The following is a 20,639-nucleotide window of genomic DNA, read 5'->3' as shown; positions in this document are numbered from 1 at the left end:
TATAGCATGGCAGAGTCAGATTAAATCTCACAAACTTCCTAACCTTAAGAACCGCAGGGCAATGGAATAAACTGCCCATGGAAGTTGTGGAATTGACTGCTCTGGAGGTATTTATGAAAAGGTGGGATAGCCGTCTGTCTTGGAAGGTTTAATCAAAACAAATCCTGTGCATCTTGGTAGGGAGTTAGTCTAGAAGACCTCTGTAGTCCTTTCTGACCCTATGATTCTACAGTATCAACAGGAACAGTCAACTCATGGAATGAGAAGGAGTTGCTTCTCCACGGACTGGAACACAGAGACATGAACTATGAGCCACTGCTGTGCTGACACATCTCCACTGCTGTGACAGGAAAGGACTAAAAGCTACTAACTACAATTTAGCAGAGCATTAGAAACGTTTGCTGGCAATCAAGCCTGTCCTAAATTCAAACATATGTCTAGAGCTTTGCAACAGAACTGATGTGTCTAACAGAGGGCTTTCCTCACCAAAAATCTGAATGTTCCTCAATTACTGCTGCACAAGTAAGACAGTTAACAATGCTAAAAATAGAGTTGTTAAATGTTTTCACCATGTAAGCACATACTGCTCTACGGCGGGAGGACACTATTCACATGGATTTCCATCTTCATCACTTGCAACCTGTCCAGGGTACAACAGAAGGTAACACACCTCACATCCAATCCTCCAGACTGTAAATCCACTTCTCCGCTACCCTGGTGATTCACAATGGCTGCTGAGCAACTCTGGCAACAGCATAGACAATGAACGCCCCTTTGTAGCAGAGTAAACAAACAAGTCTGCTGCCACTTCAGAAATCCATCAATACACCTGCTGCATCCCCAATCTGGGCTGATCAAAAACCCAAACCAAACTCCCCTTGCTGATGACTAAGTGCAAAAGGTTCAAATTATTAAGACTATTCAGCAACTAGGTTCTTCGCACACTGACGACTATTAGGACTCTGTTACTGGAATAGAAAACACTGCCTTTAAACTACCTTTCTGTCAGAATTCACCAAAGGAGCCTTTCACACAGACTTGACAAACTGTTTCATTCCGCCCACATATCACTTGGGAATGAACCCTCACTTCCCAGGGCTGCTCAGTTAATTGACCATTAAAATGAGGAGCAGTGGGAATCCACAGCTTCCAGGGTGCAGCTGATTTATTTTTGCCAGCACGTCCCTCAGAATTCTTCTCTGCTGGTGCTTCACGCCCTTGCAGGGGGATCAAAAAAGGAGCGGCATCTGTAAGAGCTTCCTGACTCCTCAGAGCTTCACTTTTCTTGCTACGAAGTGAAACTACCCTATCTCACAGAGCTGGAAGGGACCTTGAGAGGTCATTGAGTCCTGTCACCTGCACTCACAGCAGGACCTATCACCATCCCCGACCGACTTTTTTTCTTTGCCCCAGAGTCCCAAATGGCCCCCTCAAGGGCTGAGCTCACAATCCTCAGTTTACAAGGGCAACACCTGAACCACCAAGCTATCCTTCCCTGCTTAAGATAGCCTCCATGTTCTAACATGAGCCTTCAGGATTCCCTATTTTCCTGCTGCCCCAAACGTAAACAACAGTCTTCCTGGTTTGTGCTCATCTAACAGCCCTCGAGATGAAAATCCTGTTCATTCACAAGAGGTACAGTTTAGACCTCGGCAACCCATTCCCCTGATGCAGCACCTCCAAGGACGAGAAAGGGGTTCAGATTCCAACATCAGCATCCAACCAACAAATTAATTCCAACTGAGGGCCCCCTGTGTCTGCTAAGTAGTGAACTGAAATTCAGTCATTTATTTTTATAGGGTAGGGAAGAGTTCTCTAGTGTTTTGGACTCTGCTATCTATCATTCGGAGGTGGATCTGAAGTCCATGTGCCATCCCCAATGTCCTCTTACTTCTGTTAGCAACAAAAAACTCACTCCTCAAAGTTCACTTTTTCCCTTTCTCAGACCATGCAGAACAGCAAACCCAACCAGCCTTATGCAAGGGTAACCACTAGGCCAACCGGGGAGGTCAGAGGGAAAATTTCAGCCGAATACAAAGTCTGCCTCTACTCCACCTAAAAACTAGCTCTTTAAAAGCAATATCTCCTGGAGCCACTCTGGAGACACTGCTCCGATTTGCAGAAATGGGCATTTGGGACCCTGTGAGAATGCAACGGCATCAGCATCAGACCGTTAGTAATCTTCACAGCTTTCTCCCACCCCCACGGCCGTGTACATATACTGTCACTGAATAGATACCATTTACTCACTAACTGTCAGGCAGGGTTAATGAGCTTTTTAGCTGAGTTGTGAAAATCCTGACTCCTGCTTGGAAGATGAAGAAAAAAAAGTTGCTTAATAACGCTTTCAAAGAGAAAATACTCTGCCTTTACGATTATCCACAAAGCATGTATTGCCTAATATTTTTTCATTTGGAAGAACACAACCTGATAACCTACCCCACCAACACACCCCTGCCCTTCTTCAAAGTCACACATTCTGTGGAAATCACAGTGACATGCACCCAAGATTCTGAGAGTGCCTAACCCAAACATTCCTAATTTAGTAAGTGCCATTCATTTATAACCAAAACCAACGACCGTAAGCTAAGTTAGAGGCTTGAAAAGCTACTCACCAAGATTATACCATACATCCATTTCTCCACTCAGCGTGCGGACTTCAATGATTGTCTGCCCCAAGAAATCATCTGATTCGCGTTTCAGTCTCTGCTTGACACGGGACTTAATGTCATCATCCTCATCCCAGACACGTACTTTGATCCGATCCGAAGAGTTATGGCACTCACTGTGAACAAGACAAGCAGTTACATATGGGTGACCCCTGACCAGCCACACAATCTGGGGTCTTGGAGGCATGGTTTTATAGCATGACTGGCCATCCCATGCTATTTTTCAAGTTGCATTCATGAGTTAGTTGTTCATTTGCTTTGTTCAGCTGATGGTGAAGGACCTGAGATGCTAACAAAACTTAAGTACTCAATGGGAATTGTGCTACAGAGTTTTGGAAGGCCTCCTGCTACAATGTAGCCTTATAGCTGGGGAACCTGACCACTGTCAGGACTGCTAGTGGATACTGCACACAAATTAGTCATTTCATAACAGTGCCTCAGTCACAGGTTCAGTTGTAGGCCAAGCAAGACTCAGACTGAAGTAATTAACATTGTTTGAGACTTTATTAGTGTCTCTAGCAAAGCAAACATGAATTCATGAACAAAACAATACAGTCGGGGAGATGATATAGCACTGCCTGTGTGTGGAGTGTGGGGAAGGGACACAGGAACTCTAATGAAGTTGGTATTTAAGAGCTGCGATGTGCCCCAGGCAGAGAACTAAATAAATCTTCAAAAAGGCAGCTTCATTCTCAGTTACTTCTCCACATCAGATCTGACAAGGATTTTTTTTTCTTCTCCACAAGTATGCAAAAACCTAAATAGGCAGCTGACCTGCACAGCATGGAGGAAGGGAAAGAACGCAAATGGTGTTGGGACACGGTGAACTGAGAGATCTTGTAACAGAAGCCCTGCTTATTTACTGGGGATGTGATATGATAAGGCAATTTGAATGCTCATATAGGAGCATGTCAAGGGTGATTACTCATCAGAACTATGACAAATGCCTGGCTTCACCAGAAAAAAAAGGAGTCTGAAAATATGGCAGTGCCTGCAGAAGGTCTATGTTCAAGCCTTTTCAAACCGACTGCATCTGTTGCTAAGCAACAGGGAGAAAAAAAAAGGAGAGAGAGAAAGAAGAAATGGGTCAAAAGAGATTTGCTAAGCCAAGTCAGTGAGACGTAGCGGCGACTGTGGTGTTTACACATTATCTCCCAAGAACCCACTTGGCCTCCCATGGCCATCTATTGTGTTTTAGGATCCATTAACAGGCAGCCAACGCAGAAGAGCTCACTGTGAATTAAATGGAGAAACGCAGAGGCAATTTTAGATTGTCCTGATTATTTTCTGTTGTTTGAACACCAACCCCTGTGTGGCATGCCTCAAGGGACTCCAAGTACCTTTTAGAAAGTGAGAAAACAAATGTTTCAATCAATATTTCTCTGCTTTTAATTCCTTCGTTCCCACCTGTAAACATGGGCAGGTGTTTAAGATGATTTGTTGTCTGATGAGCTGAAGAGGAGATGCTAAGACTGTTGGTTTTCCTTCAGCTCTCAGAACTGCTTGGGTAAGCAAACTAAGCATCTATTCAGTAGAAATTCTTCCCAACCAAAATATTGTAAAAAAACTCTCTGGTATTTAGGCACCCAAAGATGCAGTCAGATGTAAAACAGGACTTTCACAAGCTCCTAAGTGAGTTAGGTCCCAGGCTCCCATTGGCAGCATTTTTTCAGTACATAAGTCCTTCTGTTAACCCAGCCTTAGATCTTGACCCTGAAATACAGTCCATCAAAGGCCCTATATTTTTAGGAAGACATTCAAGCTGATTTCACCTAGTTTGATCTAGTGTGCACGTAACAGTCACATTGGCTCAGGCCAAAGCTCAATCTAGCCCAGTATCCTGTATTCTGGTAGTGGCCAATGCCAGGTGCTCCAGAGGAAGTGAACAGAACAGGTAATCATGAAGTAATCCCTCCTCTGTCACCCATTTCCAGCCTTTGACAAAGAGATGCTAGGCCAGGAATGCCATCTCTGCCCATCCCAACAGCCACAATGGACTTGTACTCCATGAATTTAACAAAACAAAGCCGCAGAAATGCAACACTTTAAAGACTAACAAAATGGTTTATTTGGTGATGAGCTTTCATGGGACAGACCCATGAATTTAGTTAGTTTTGTTTTGGAAGCTGTTACAGTCTTGGCCATCACTTCATCTTCTGGCAAGGAGTTCCATGGGTTGACTGTGCACAGGGTAAAAAAAATATTTCCTTTTGTTTTACACCTGCTACCTGGTGTATCCTAGTTCATTGGTGAATCCTAGTTCTTGAGTTATGGGAAGGAGTAAATAAATTTTCTTTTGAAAGTTCAGCCTGCACCACACCAGATACCTGGAATAAGGGTTTTAAACCTCCACAGCACCACAATCACTGCAGAATGTTACACGGTGAGTTTTCAGTGGTACCCATTGGATCTGTTTTCTTCTTGGTGGTCACTCGATAACGAGTAGCACATCTTCATGTCACTCTCCTATGTGTCAGTTTGTTGATGACTGATCAGCCCAATTCTGGAGCTGCAGATCTTATCAGAAAAGAGGCAGGTGTTGGTAGCTGTTGGAGGGGCACAGGGCAGTTTTTGATGTTGTTTTCTTCTTCTCCACCTCTCCTTATCTGAGCTCCGATTGGACCACCCCCTCACAGATTACCATTCTCCACTGGGGAAGGTCTTGGGCAAGGTTCTCCCAAGTGTCGACACTGATGCTGCACTTTTTGACATGTGCCTTCAGCGTGTCCTTACCTCACTTCCGCTGGCCCCCAACGTGCCTCTGTCCTTCCTCCAATTTGGAAAACAGGATCTGTTTTGGGAGGTGCTGATCGGACATCTGAACCACATGACCCGTGAACAAAGTTGTTGATGAATGATAATGGCTTCAGGGCTGGTCACGTTCAAGTCTTCCAGGACACTAGTGTTCATGTGTATACCCCCTCGAGAGATATTTAGGATTCTCCTGAGGTAGTGTTGATACTGTTCAATTGTTTTTGAATGACGCTTGTATGGTGTCCAGGTTTCACACACACACAAGTAGCATTGGAACAATCACTGCACAGTATACAAGGAGATTTGTCTTGGGATAGCTATCCCAGTTCTCGAAGACCCTTTGTTTCAGGCAGGCAAAAGGAGAGCTCGCACAGCTCTGATGATGCTGGATTTCACGTCAGTGTCAACTTTAGTGGAAAGATGACTTCCACAGTATGGGAAGTACTCCACATTTTCCAGCAGTTCTCCATTGACTTCAATAGAAGGTGCATGAGACTGTCCAGTTGGTGAAGGTTGGTGGAGCACCTTGGATTTTTTGATGTTCGGTGTGACGCTCAGATTTTTGCATGCTTCCAAGAAGGCACTTCAGATGGTCTGAAGGGCTGTGGGCGAAACAGCAACAAACATACTGTCATCCATGAACTGGAGCTCCATGATTGAGGTTGGGGAAGTCTTGCTTTTAGCCTTCAGTCTCCCGAGATTGAAGAGCTTCCCATTCATTCTACAGACAGACAATCTTCACACCATCTGGAAGCTTGCCACCAATGAAGTGAAGAGCCATGGTGATGAAGATGCAGAACAGTGATGCAGCTTTGCTTGACTCCCGTTTTGACCTCAAAAGGATCACTTTGGGATCTGTTGTTGCTCAGTACTGTGGCAGTCATGTTGTCATGAAGATCCTTAAAATGCTCCTGAATTTTTTGGGGCAGCTGATCTTTGAGAGGATGGTTCACAGGGAGCAACGACTGACTGAGTCAAATGCTTTGGTCAGGTTGATGAAAGAAACATCTATATAAGGCTTAGCTGTGTTCACGACATTTTTCTTGCAGTTGCTGGGCAGTGAAAATCATGCTCACTGCTCCTTGGAATGGTCAGAAGCCAAACTGGGTTTCTAGGAGAATTTCTTTCAAGAGTGGAAGAAGCTGGTTTGCAAGGATTCGAGCTAAGATTTTGCCTGCCATTGCCAGGAGGGAGACACCATGATAGTTTCTACAGACTGACTTGTCTATGGGGTGCCAATGCTTCCATCGAAGATGTTGCCAAGAGGTCTTAAATTTGTTTTTCTGGCAGAACAGGGTGTTCATGATGACAAACTCATGTTCTGCACATTTTGTAAAGAGGAACACTCCACCAGAGTTGCTGTTGCCAACTCCTTCTTTCCCAATGGTAGTCCACCAGAGACCCACTTCTCTTCTGACCCTGGCGTTGAAATCCCCCAAGAGAACAATCTTGTGCTCTTTGGCTATGTCTTTCAGGGCTGTGTCCAGTTGGGTGTAGGACTTCTCCTTCACGTCATCTTTGGGGTCTAGAGCTGGTGCATAAGCACTGATGACAAAGTTGCCTGTTGGTTTTTGGCACACTTCAAGCAGAGAGTCATGAGACACCCATTGATGCCAATAGGGACTTCAGATAGGATCTCTGTCAGTTCCTGTTTGATGGCAAATCCTACTCCATGAGTTTTTCTTTCTTTGGGATTCCTTTCCAGAAAAACATGCACCCTTCGTCTTCTCTTAGCTGTCCCACTTCTGGTCTGTGTGTTTCTGCCAGGGTACAGATACCGATGTTGAATCATCGCAACTCATGGGTGATAATTGCCATGCATCTTTCAGGTCACTCACTGCCTGGGCTGTCTATCAGAGCACGAAAACTGGATCTCTGCACCTCAAGACTACAATAGGCTCTAACATGCACACTTTTCCCAGAGGAATTCTACCATTTTTGTGGGGCTCGTTCCACTTCTGGTTCTGTATTCAATGTGGAGGCAGGCAAAGGGGAAAACTGCCCTAGAGCCTAGTGACTCAAAGTGACCTAGGGCTCCTGAGCACCACTGCTGCTACTGTGGCAGCTGCCACAGCACTGTGCCATGAGCACTGTGCGACTCTGGGGGTGGGGCACTGTGCTTCACGTGTGGCTGGCTGGCAGCCCCCAGCCTCTTTCCCCTTAGGCTCCACCCCTTCTGGGATGATGGAACTGGCTACCCCCTCCCCACCCTGTCCAGGGCCTGCAGAAGCAGTCAACTGCCTTGACCAGAGTGATTCATCAGAGCCATGCATGCTGCTACACAACTGAACCAGGGATGGGAGTGGGGAAGAGGGACAAGATACGGGGGTTAAGGCAGGATAAACCCACAGAATATTGAGTCTTTGCTGCTCTTGAACTGAGACAGCCAGGTTGACATCAGCCCCACTTCTACAGGAATGATAATTCTGAGATTAAACTTAAATATGTTCATTAATTGGGAGATGAAGGACAATGCTTTCAAACTGAAACGGCACAGGCCCAGTCCCACAGAAACTGAACATATCCTCTGGTAATGAAGGAAGAAGCACTTCTAACACATTCCAGCTCTCACTGCACTTTGTGTGTTCCTGTTTTCTATTTTTAAAATATATTTCTATTAACTGGCATAGTTTTATAAGTGACTGTTTGTGAAGTTTCACCTTGTTGCCTAGTTGCATTGAATTATTTCAAATCCAAGTTTTAATAAAAGTAACTCACAAAAAGGGCATAAAAATTAATAAAAGATAGAGTCAAACTGTTTCAAGTGGGTGTTTTCAGCAGGGTCTATGTTAACTGTTACCATTCAAAAGAGAGATCTTGAAGTCGCTGAAAGTAGCTCTCCGAAAACATCCACTCAATATGCAGCGGCATTCAAAGAACCAAACAGCACGATGGGAAGCATTAAGAAAGAGACATATAATATCCTACTGCCCTTGTATAAATCCACGGTATGTGCACATCTTGAATACTGAGTACATATGTGGTCACCCCATCTCAGCAAAGATATTCAAATCAGCAGGGTAACATTTGAATCTCTCCTGGGAGGCCGCGCAAGTGGTCAGCTTCCAGGGAATGCTAGATAGGACAGGTGTATAAAACCTTGAGCAGGGTGGAGAAAGGATATGAAGAAGTGTTATGGACTCTCTATCATCACACAAGACAATGTAGAGGAGGTTAGGTCCATCTATGGCTATTAGGCAGGATGGGCAGAGCTGTCCCTCGCCTCTGTTTGCCAAAAGATGGGAATGGGCAACAGAGGATGGATGATCCCCTGTTCTGTTCATTGCCTCTGGGGCACGTGGCACTGGCCACTCTCAGAAGACAGGTCATGGCCTAGATGGACCTTTAGTCTTACTCATTATGGTCATTCTGACAGGAGGAAGGAAGATTATGATTTAATCCATCCTTTTCACAAATAAGAGCTTATGCCATTATTAGGGCTATCACAAGATTTAAAGAATTAATAGTGATTAACTGTACTTTTAATAGAATGCTGATTATTTAAATATTTTAGATATCTATATGCAGATATTTAAATTACAATAGAACACAAGGTGTACAGTGTAGACTTTATACTTCGTTTTACTACAATATTTGCACTGCTGAAAACAATATTTTTCCAGCTTGCCAGTATAAGTACTGTAGTATAATCTGTATCATGAGAGTTGAACTTAGAAATGTAGAATTATGTACAAAAATACATTAAAAAATAAAACTAAGTAAAATGTTAGCACCTATACATCTATTCAGTCCTACTTATTTTTCAACCAATCGCTCAGACAAACAAGTCTGCTCATATTTTCAGAAGATGATGCTAGCGGCATCTTGCTTATAAGTCTGTTGAAAGTGAGGACAAGAGTACGTATGACACTGTAGTAGACAGCGTGAAGATATTTAGGTGGCAGAGGCAATAAGAATTTATACAACCCTTCATAATTCCACCATGATTCCAGAGGATATACTTGCTAATGAGGGTTCTGTTTGACAATGGTTTAAAGCTGTGTAGACCAATGCATGCGCATTTCATCATCTGAGTCAGATATCGCAGAAGGTTGATTTTCTTTTTGGCGGTTTGAGTTCTGCAAGTTTCCACATTGGAGTCTCTCTCTTTGAAGATTTCCAAAACCCTACGCCTTCCATTCGCCACATGTGGCAAAATGCGGCTCCTTAGAGCCACACACACGAAGCACCTTCCGCCCGCTCCACGCACACACCTCACCATTTGGTGGGACAAGTACATGGTGGCGGAGGTGGCTCCTCCTGTGACTCCAGCAGCTGTGGCTTGAGTTGTGGCCCCAGGCACAGCTCTGGTGAGTCACTGGCAGTTTGTGCGGAGAGGGTATGCCTGGCTCAGGGCAGGGATGGGGGTCTGTAGCAATCCTTAAATTTCTATTGCACACCACTGCTCTAAAATAATGGTTTGCAACACCTCCCTTTAAAATTTTGAAAGGCACATTAGTAATAGTAACAGTAGCATCCTTCAGTCTGCATAGACAATGGATCATGCCCTTCGTAGTTCCATTTGGGATCATCATTTGCAGCGTCGACTGTGACTGTGAAGGCCCACACAAGAGTGACAGTCCTTGCTGCATCTGTTGTATGTGTAGTGGGTGTCTGGCAGGTCCTTACTGTGCTTTCTGTGGGAAGGCACATTGGGTTCATAAATTGTGGGTCAACTGCTCTGTCTTTAGAAATCTCACATAGGTATCTTCTGTGTGTTTTGTTAAATCTGCAGTAAAAGTGTTCTTAAAACTAACGTGTGCTAGTTGATGATCTGAAACTGCTGTAACACGAAATGTACAGCAGAATGCAAGTAAAATGGAGCAGGAGACATAGAATTCTCCCCAGGTAGCTCAGTCACAAATTTAGTTGACACATCTTTTTTAAAACGCACTTCACCAGCATTGACTGTGCTGTGGAATGGTGGCTCAAGCATGAAGGAACATATGAAGGTTTAATGTGTCTGACATGTGAATACTTGGCAATGCCAGTTACAAAGCTGCCGCACAAATGCCCATTCTCACTTTCAGGTGAATAAGTGTGCAGCAGTATCTCCCATTAATGTAAACAAATTCATTTTTCTGAGCAATTGGCTGAGCAAGAAGAAGGACCACACAGACTTGTAGGCTCTAAAACTTTATATCAATTTGTTTTTGCGTGCGCTTATATAACAAATTATCTAAATTTGTAAGTTGCACTTTCGTGATGAAGAATGCCTGTGTGAGGTCCACTGAAAGTATTGGTATGCTACGTATGAAATGAACTGAAAATTACTCTTTTATTATATTTGCAAAAATATAAAGCAATCACTGAACATGTTGTATTCTCAGTTATAACTGAAATCAATATATTTAAAAATGTAGACATGTATCCAAAAGTAAATTTCAATTGGTATTCTATTTTTAACAGCGTAATTAAAACTGAAAGTAATTGTGATTAATTTTTAATCATTATTACTTTTGAGTTAATTGCATGAGTTAGCCACTGATAATTGACAGCCCAAGCCATTATCATTTCTTATTTTTATTCCTGCAGCACTCCAAGGGTCCCCACAGACTCAGAATTCCTCAGGACAAAGGACTCCCACTGTTCTTACTGGAGTACAGACACACAGAAAGAGACAGTCCCTGATCTGAGGAGATTACAGTTAGAGCTGCCCATTCACCAAAACTGTGGAGAATGGTCGGCACCTATGAATTTCCTGATTCAAGCAACATTTAAAAAAAAATACATTGAGATTGTCAAGGTATCAGGTTTCAGCAGTTTTGAAATGAAATGTTCCATTGTACAGTTCAAATTAACTTTTTAATTCAAAATTTCAACTTATAGTCTAAAAAAGTAAGCAAATTAAAAAGACTGAAACAAAACATTTCCTCTGACCCAATAAAAAAAAAAACAAAACAACACACGCCCTGGATTAGCTTTTTTGTGAACATTTTAATCCATCGGCGAGAAGTGAGGTGGCTGTTTAGAAGAACAGGGCAGAAGTAGAGCTCTGAAATAACGCGTGATGTAGAAAAACAGAATAACTTTGGTTTTGAGAGAGATTCTGGGAAAACGGCAGAGAAGAATCCATGCCAGCCCACTAAGAAAACTGAGGAAGGGAGAACAGGTCTGGTCAACAGCAATGAGGAAAACAGCAGTAATTTTGGCTATGTTAATTTTAAAACAAGAAGGCAGCTAAGCACACAGAGACAACAGGGCAGGGGTGGAGAAGCCATTGTGTATGTCATCAGTGTGAAGATGGCAACTGTAACTCAGACGAGCTCACCTTCGGAAAAGGTCTGGCAAAGGGACCAAAAGAAAGCCTTGTGCAATCCCCAAGGATTGGAACTGGGGAGGCAGAAAAGCCACTAAAGGGAAGGAGAAGGAATGCCTTGACAGATCGAGAACCTGGGGAAGAGGAGGATATATAACACCACCTGAGAGCTGCCGGGGGCAAGCCGGGAGTAAAAGCCCTGAGATTTGGCAAGATCTCCTTGACAGATAATTATCCCAATGGAACCAAGGGATAGGTGTTCTGCTCCCTTCAGTATTAAACTCCTTTCTTCTACAGGGACAAGTACAGCCCTGTTTGTTACCAGTCTCTGCAATGGTGATTACACAAACAAATCACACAGCTCTTCAAAGTGCAAATGGCAGAAGCAGTGAGGAGCCTCTGAGTCTCTAGGTACATTATCCCAGCTCCCTGTTAGACATTTGTGCACAGCATCAACTCCCTGGCTCAAATCCAAATTCCATATGGGCCACTGGGAAGCCGTGGATATGTTTACACTGCAATTCAAATCCCAGGGCTGGCCCATGCCATCTGACTTGGGCTTACAGGGCTCAGGCCAAGACTCTACTTAACTGGGAAGTAGGCATTCACGATCACGACAGAGACCACACTCAAGAACCCAGCAAGATGGGAAGGTTCCAGAGTTTGGGCTGCAGGTAAGTGTCTACACTGCAATTCAACAGCCCCTTCACCAGAGTCAGCTTGCATGGGCCAGCTGCATGTAGACAGAACAGGAGTTTACATTACAGTTTCAAACTCTTTATCCAACTAAGACCTGGGCACAGGGGACAAGGAAGCAGAACTGAAAGGACCAAGGCTACTGAGAGGTAGCTGAACAAGAGCGGCAGAGCATGCATTTGATGCAATTGTCTTGGAAGGGGCAGTGTAAACATAGAACTCGAGGGACAGTCTAATGAGGGAGGTTACTGAGAGGTGCTGAGCATGATAATAAATAGGCGAGGCTGTTGAAAGGACAATTATGGAGCCCAACGGAAGCTGTGGGTGACACCACAGTAGTTAGCTGGGTAGTGGTGCCATTCCTGAAGCAATAACAGTAATGAAGGGTATCATTTGCGGCTGGGTATGTCCAGTTATAAGATTGATTAGCCCCTGAAGGGAAGCTATTCTAACCTCGCTAAAACTTTCTGCAGCCAAGGAATAAACACACTTTGCGAAGCGTCAGTGACAATTGATCTGTTCCAGACAGAAAGATTTCACACCTGCCATTCACTAGCAGACCCAGCTGGGTAGCACAAAGCACTTTCCATGGGAAGATACTTTTAAAGATCCAATTTGCATCATGTCACAGACAGGGGATGCAGGGCTGTCCTGTTGCGCATGGAGCAACCTCCAGTCTCCTCATCCATTAGACATTGGCTCCTTTCTCGCCTGTTAGCAAATAACGTCAATAATCAAATGCTTTAAATGGGGGTTAAGTAGCCTCTCGGCAAGCACGCGGCTTTGCCTTTCAAAGGCAGTTTTGTTCCTTATTGATAAGTTAATTTCTCCTATAGCTGTAATTTCAGACCATAGAGCAGGTGCTCTGCAGCAGCCCTTCCAAAAGGAACTTTTCTAGAGTGCTTTAAAATATCTTATAGACTTGAACAAAGAATTAGAACCCTGCTTGAAAATGGTACATGATGGTTCAATATAGCCTGGAGATAACTGTGTGGCAATGGCCACAGGTCCCTGTCAGGATATAGGTGTCCTTATGCCAGGTACTACACATACACAGAAGTAAAGTAAAGGGTGTGCCCCTTGCCTTTGGAATCAAATGTAATTGTGCAGGAGGAAGAGATGAATCTCCAAAGTTTAAAGGCCTTTATAGTAATTTCAATAGGATCTTATTAAATGTCTGTGAAACTCACCTGGCTTCTTTCTTATTAAACTCCTCAGTTCTTCCCGTAGTGAATGCGGAGGCACTTAGAGGTTTCCAGCAGGCAACAACAAGACCAGTCTACTAACTGCTCTGCTAAATGGCTTATTCACATGGCTGTAGATGCAGTCTGAGAACAAGTCATTAATCTAAATGCTAATCCTGTGGTACTGAAGGCAGGTAATGGTCTAAAATGGCATTGATGTGGGACTGTAATAGCTGGGAAGTGTGACACAGAGCTGATTTGGGAATGTAGAGCCAGAGAGATCTCAGAAACATGGTTCTTTCCAGGCTGGGCCATATCTTCCTGTTTCAGAAGAAAAGGAGACAGGCAGGAAGGAAGGGGATCATCATTATGCACTGAATTTACCCTTATGCACCTTGTCTCATGTCATTGCAACGCTGCAAGAAAACTGCAGGTGGGAAAGCTACTCTGTTCTTACGTTTGGGCCGCACAACCCACATGCAGCTGTGTAATTCCTCCACCCAGGAGAGGACTGCTTCCACCAACACAGCTACCACCCTTGTTGGAGGTGGATTACCTATGACTGCAGAAGCAGCTCTGCTGTCAGCAGAAGCAGCGTCTTCACTAAGTGCTCTAGAAGCATGGCTGCACTGGTGCAGCTATGCTGGTGCAGCCCTATAAGTGCAGATTAGCCCTTAACAAAAGCATTGCCAGCTAAGTTTCTAATGGCTTTCATGAATGTTATTGTACCAATGTCTGTGAAAAACCCTAAAAGGCATTAAATTCTACGTACACTACCTTGCATCATATCAAGAGTTACAAAGGAATGCTAAAATGGCCAAACTTTTTCTCACTTAGACTTCTGCCTTTGTAATAAACCTTTGAAAAGAGCATTTAAAACTCATGTTTCTGTTGAAGGAGAATGCCTTAGAGAAGTTAGCCAGCTAGTAATCACTGGATAAAAAGCTGGAAAGAGTCCACACGACAAGCCAAACAGAGCAAAATCCAATGAAAGTAGAATTACCAACCTCTCTACTGGTTTGGGCTGTCCCCCTGGGTATTTTTGGTCTTAAGGCAAGAACTGTATTTTGCATAGTACAGAGCAGGTGCTACCACAGCTTCAACGGTAACCAGTATGAATGCCTCTCACTTGCAGTGCGAGATCTAACAAGTAATTTCTTCACTACAAAAGGGACTTAGTTTTCCCGGCTGAGCTTCCTTGGGAGACTGGTTTCAGTCAAGTTGTGCAGCATATGTTCAATAGCTAGGCTCTCTGATGATGAATGCTAGGGAAGTCAGCATTTGGAGGAATACATAAGCACCAACGCCTGCGATGAATCTCATTCTCACAGAGGAAGACAGCTGGGTTCAAGGCTATTCAAAAGGCTCTCCTTTTACCCAGGGCAAGGTGAGTTGCAATACCCAGGACGACCTCGAGGCTGGTACAGTTCTTTTTCAGCACCCTTCAATAAGAGTTTCCTCACCTCCTCTCATCACCTCACTCTTTATGGTGCTTTGTGGACTAGCAATGCTCAAACGAGTGTTCACACGCAGATCCATTTTCATGCAACTGTCTCAATCGTGACTGTTTCCATAAAACTTACACAGCAGCACAATTAAAACACTGAAATTTATCACATCGTGTTCGTTTTACCACTGTGTTTATTATATTCCCTAAAATTAGAATGGCGCATACTCCTAAATACCATGGTAACTACTCCTTGCTGTAAATTAAGATTTTAACAGCCCCCACACAAATACAGATGCAAGCAGACCTACTGTTATATTGATTCTAGAGTCATTACAACAACTTAAGGGACTTCCTATTTAGCAGGCAATACTTTTACCTTAGGTTAATAATGTTTAAATAAAATCTTTGTTTGTCTTCATTGAACATGGCAGAGACTGGCTTGGGCTCAAAAACTCAGTTTTGAAAAAAACCAACCAAACAAGCAAGCAAGCAGTCATTCCATGCTTTAAAGACTGACAAAATAATTTATTAGGTGATAAGCTTTCGTGGGGCAGACCTACTTCTTCAGATCTGGAGACATGGGATGTCCAGTATAGCTCTGAGGGCTTTATAACATAGAGATCCAAAACAGATTGAAATAAAAACTGACAAATTAGATACATAGGACTGAAGTGCAGGGGTGGGGCGGGAAGATGGGGGAAAGAGGGGAGAGAAATACTAAGTGTCCTGCCTGAGAGCGCTACAAATATCAAAGACCAGGAAGCTGTCTTTGTAATGCATGAGGTAATTGCCATTTCTATTAAGGCCCAGCCTCAACATATCAAATTAGAGCATATACTGCAGTTCACACATTTCTCTTTGTAATGGGGCCCCACTCTGTAAATACCCCTCTGAAATCACCCCCCCACTCATGCACCTGACGAAGTGGGTCTTTGCCCACAAAAGCTTATGCTCCAAAATATCTGTTAGTCCATAAGGTGCCACAAGACTTCTTGTTGTTCACATTTCTCTTTGTAATCTGCTGTTAAAGTCTCTTTGCTGTAAGAAACATTCTCAGGTCCTTAACAGTAAGGCCTGCTCCACTGAAATGCTCACTGACAGATTTGTGTGTATTCAGATTCCTAACGTCTGCTTTATGTTCATTCATTCTTTGGCAAGTTTGTCGAATATACATACCAGGGGGCATTGCTGGCACATATAACATTGCCTGACGTACAAGAGAATGAGCCCTTAATCCTGTAAGTAACATGGTTAGGTCCATGAGATGGTACCTCCAGACTAAATACATTGACAACGTTTGCAACAGAGTTTGTTGCAGGGAAAAGTGCCAGGATTAGTATTACTGTGGTATGGCCTGTGGTTGCCCAGTGAGAGTTTTCCTGAGGTTGGGTGGTTGTCTGTAGGAGAGAACAGGTCTCGCACCTCGGGTCTCTTGGAGGGTAGCATCGTGTTCCAGTATAAGCTGTAGGTTGTTGATAATATGCTGCAAGGGTTGGAGCTGGGGGCTGTAGGTAATGACAAGTGGTGTTTTGCTATTGACCTTCTTGGACCTATCTTGAAGTAGTTCGGAGCAGAAACCCACTATCTTCCTGAAGCCCACTGACTGCTACACTTGCCTATATGCCTCCAGCTTCCATCCAATACACACCACATGATCCCTTGTTTGCAGTCAAGCCCAATTGCATCTGCTCCAATCCTACCAACAAAACAAAAACTGCAAGATCTCTGCCAAGCATTTGTAAAACTTAATTACGCACTGGAAGAAGTTTAAAAAATCCAGAAACACAGGGCCAGATGAAAACCCAGAAACCAGCTACTTCAAGATAAGCCCAAGGAGGTCAATAGCAAAACACCCCTTGTCATTACCTGTAGCCCCCAGCTCAAATCCCTGCAGCGCATCATCAACAACCTGCAACCATGGTTACTTCTCTGTTACTATTCAGTTTTGAAATAAAATGCAAACATATATTTCATTGTACAGAGATGAGGCTTGTGGACTTACAGCAGGAAGGAATGGGGAAAATCAGGAAAGAAGTGAAAGAGAAAAAGGAAAGGGAGAGAACAGTCCATAGGTTGGTGGTTGGTGGTTCTCGATCTAGTCTTGACTGGAACGCAGGATCTGGTCCAAGAGGTAACTGTTACTGGACCGCTTGGAAATAGTGACCACAATATAATAACTTTTAATATTCCTGTGTTGGGAAGAACACCGCAGCGGTCAAACACTCTGGCATTTAATTTCAAAAAGGGGAATTACACTAAAATGAGGAAGCTAGTTAAACAGAAACTAAAAGGTAGAGTAATTAAACTAAAATCCCTGGAAGCTGCATGGAAACTGTTTAAAGACACCATACTAGAGGCCCAACTTAAATGTATACCCCAAATAAAAAAACACAGTAAGAGACCTAACAAAGAACCACCATGGCTAAACAGCCATGTTAAAAAGGCAGTGAGAGAGAAAAGGGCAGCTTTTAAAAAGTGGAAGTCAAATCCTAGTGAGGAAAATAGAAAGGAACATAAACACTCCCAAATTAACTGTCATAATGTAGTAAGAAAAGCCAAAAAAGAGTTTGAGGAACAGCTAGCCAAAAATTCAAAAAACAATAGTAAAATGTTTTTTAAATACATTAGAAGCAGGAAGCCTGCTAAAAAAGCAGTGGGGCCCTTGGATGATAAAGATATAAAAGGAGCGATCAAGGAAGACAGTGCCATTGCGGAGCGATTAAATGATTTCTTTGCTTCAGTCTTCACGGCTGAAGATGTTACAGAGGTTCCTAAATCTGAGCCAGCCTTTTTAGGCGACAAATCTGAGGAACTCACTCAGATTGAAGTGACATTAGAGGAGGTTTTGGAATTAATTGATAAGCTGAATAGTAACAAGTCTCCAGGACCAGATGGCATTCACCCAAGGGTTCTGAAAGAACTCAAATGTGAAATTGCGGAGTTATTAACAGTGGTTTGTAACCTATCCTTTAAATCCACTTTGGTACCAAATGACTGGAAGACGGCCAATATAACACCAATATTTAAAAAAGGCTCTAGAGGAGATCCTGGCAATTATAGACCGATAAGTTTAACATCAGTACCAGGTAAATTAGTAGAAACACTAGTAAAGAGTAAAATTGCAAGGCACATAGAAGAGCACGAATTGTTGGGCAAAAGTCAGCATGGTTTCTGCAGAGGGAAGTCGTGTCTGTCTAATCTATTAGAATTCTTTGAAGGGGTTAATAAACATGCGGACAAGGGGCACCCAGTGGACATAATATACCTAGATTTCCAGAAAGCCTTTGACACGGTCCCACACCAAAGGCTTTTATGTAAATTAGGTGGTCATGGGATAGGAGGAAAGGTCCTTTCATGGATCGGAAATTGGTTAAAAGACAGAAAACAAAGGGTTGGAATAAATGGTAAATTTTCACAATGGAGGGGGGTAACTAGTGGTGTTCCCCAGGGCTCAGTCCTGGGACCGATCCTGTTCAACTTGTTCATCAATGATCTAGAAAATGAGGTAAGCAGTGAAGTGGCAAAGTTTGCAGATGACACCAAGTTGTTCAGGACAGTCAAAAGCAAAAGGGATTGTGAAGAACTACAAAAAGATCTCAGCAAACTGAGTGATTGGGCAGCAAAATGGCAAATGAAATTTAATGTGGGTAAGTGTAAGGTAATGCATGTTGGAAAAAATAACCCAAATTACACGTACTACATGATGGGGTCAAATTTAGCTACGACAGATCAGGAAAGGGATCTTGGAGTTATAGTGGATAGTTCTCTGAAGACATCCACGCAGTGTGCAGCGGCAGTTAGTAAGGCAAATAGGATGTTAGGAATTATTAAAAAAGGGATCGATAATAAGACAAAATATATCATACTTCCCCTATATAAAACTATGGTACGCCCACATCTCGAGTACTGCGTGCAGATGTGGTCTCCTCACCTCAAAAAAGATATATTGGCATTAGAAAAGGTTCAGAAAAGGGCGACTAAGATGATTAGGGGCTTGGAAAGGGTCCCATATGGGGAGAGGCTAGAGAGACTGGGACTTTTCAGTTTGGAAAAGAGGCGATTGAGGGGCGATATGATAGAGGTATATAAAATCATGAATGGTGTGGAGAAAGTGAATATAGAAAAATTATTTACCTTTTCCCATAATACAAGAACTAGGGGACACCAAATGAAATTGATGGGTAGTAGGTTCAAAACTAATAAAAGGAAATTTTTCTTCACACAGCGCACAGTCAACCTGTGGAACTCCTTGCCCGAGGAGGCTGTGAAGGCCAGGACTCTATTAGGGTTTAAAAAAGAGCTTGATAAATTTTTGCAGGTCAGGTCCATAAATGGCTATTAGCCAGGGATAAAGTATGGTGCCCTAGCCTTCATAACAAGGGCAGGAGATGGATGGCAGGAGATAAATCACTTGTCTTCTGTTCTCCTTCTCTGGGGCACCTGGCATTGGCCACCGTCGGCAGATGGGATGCTGGGCTTGATGGACCTTTGGTCTGACCCAGTATGGCCATTCTTATGTTCTTATGTTCTTATGTAAGAAGGAAACAAGTAAGCCTCAGCTAAAAAAATACTAAGAACCAGAATCCTCAAAATCCACTTTCTTTTCAGAAGCTCTTTTTTCCCCCCCAAGTTTTCACTTTAATTAAAATGAGTATAGCTATAACTTGAGGGTGCTTCTTATTAACTCGATAACCATATCCTGGGCTCACTGACAGCCTTTGGAGCTTATTTACTATAATAAGCAACCATGCCTCCAGACTTAATTTTACATGTAGCCCAAAATAGGTTGATAATCTTGAAAACAGATGATCCCTCCAGTTATCATTAATTTCATTTCTTCAACACTTTAGGAAGCAAGTCACTTTAAAAACAAGTTACAAGCCACTCCTCAATGAGCTACCGAGCCAGTTCAAAAACCACAGCAAGGAGGAACAAAGAACAGAATGGCAAAGGTGTTTCCTGTCTGTGTTTTCCTGCTACCTTCCCAGAGAATTTGAAAGTATGTTTATTATAAAGAGAGAGTGCTGGTCTTCAGCTATTAAGGATTTTCCTCCCTCTCTGGAGATGGCTGAATAACAGCTTTCTATATAAAGATTGCTGAGAGTAGATACAGAATCTATGGCCTGCTGAACAAGAAGTGGAGGCAAAAGGTATGTGCACACTTTTGTACAATACAGTATAAATCACTATATGGACTATGCTACCAGCACACAGTATGTAGAATAGGAACAGACAAAACAGACATGACACAAGTATGCTTGTGAAGAAGTGCAGGCAACAGGAATGGGACAGAGCTGGGGCAGATACTCAGTGAGCACTTACAAGTGGAATTTCTCCTCCCAAACAGGATTCAGGTTACCAAAAATTGTTTTGGTTCTCTTCTTCGTTTTGCCAACTTGAACCGTCACATATGGGTCACTGGATCCAGTTTTGTCCTTGGCCTGCAAACCCTGAGCACAAACCACTGTGGAGGAAATTAAAAAAGTTTTGCTATAATCCTGCAGTGCCAGAAGACATGTGCACGTACGTATGATGGAACAGCTTATTGTGTGACACTCCTCAAAAACAGGACTACTGGGCAGCAGTAGCCTCTCAGTGTAACACGAAGAGCCAAAGAGTCCAAGTCC

The 20,639-nt window shown here is 43.2% G+C and overlaps 1 protein-coding gene across 6 annotated transcripts in view; it reads right to left on the bottom strand.

The window, feature by feature from the left end:
* The window catches only part of UNC13B (unc-13 homolog B), a 343,577-nt gene that overhangs the window by 94,670 nt on the left and 228,268 nt on the right, over positions 1-20,639 (bottom strand). For all 6 annotated transcript variants that reach the window (XM_074995889.1, XM_074995890.1, XM_074995892.1 and 3 more), the window contains 2 exons: positions 20,335-20,476; positions 2,616-2,785 (listed from right to left, as the gene is read on the bottom strand). In XM_074995889.1, the coding sequence (XP_074851990.1) occupies positions 2,616-2,785; positions 20,335-20,476 (312 nt within the window). The remainder of the gene's footprint in view (positions 1-2,615; positions 2,786-20,334; positions 20,477-20,639) is intronic.

This window comes from Carettochelys insculpta, chromosome 5, assembly GCF_033958435.1.
Source record: "Carettochelys insculpta isolate YL-2023 chromosome 5, ASM3395843v1, whole genome shotgun sequence".
NCBI lineage: Eukaryota > Metazoa > Chordata > Testudines > Carettochelyidae > Carettochelys > Carettochelys insculpta.
Note: the sequence above shows the minus strand (reverse complement) of the source record. Positions and strands in the feature narration are given on the sequence as shown.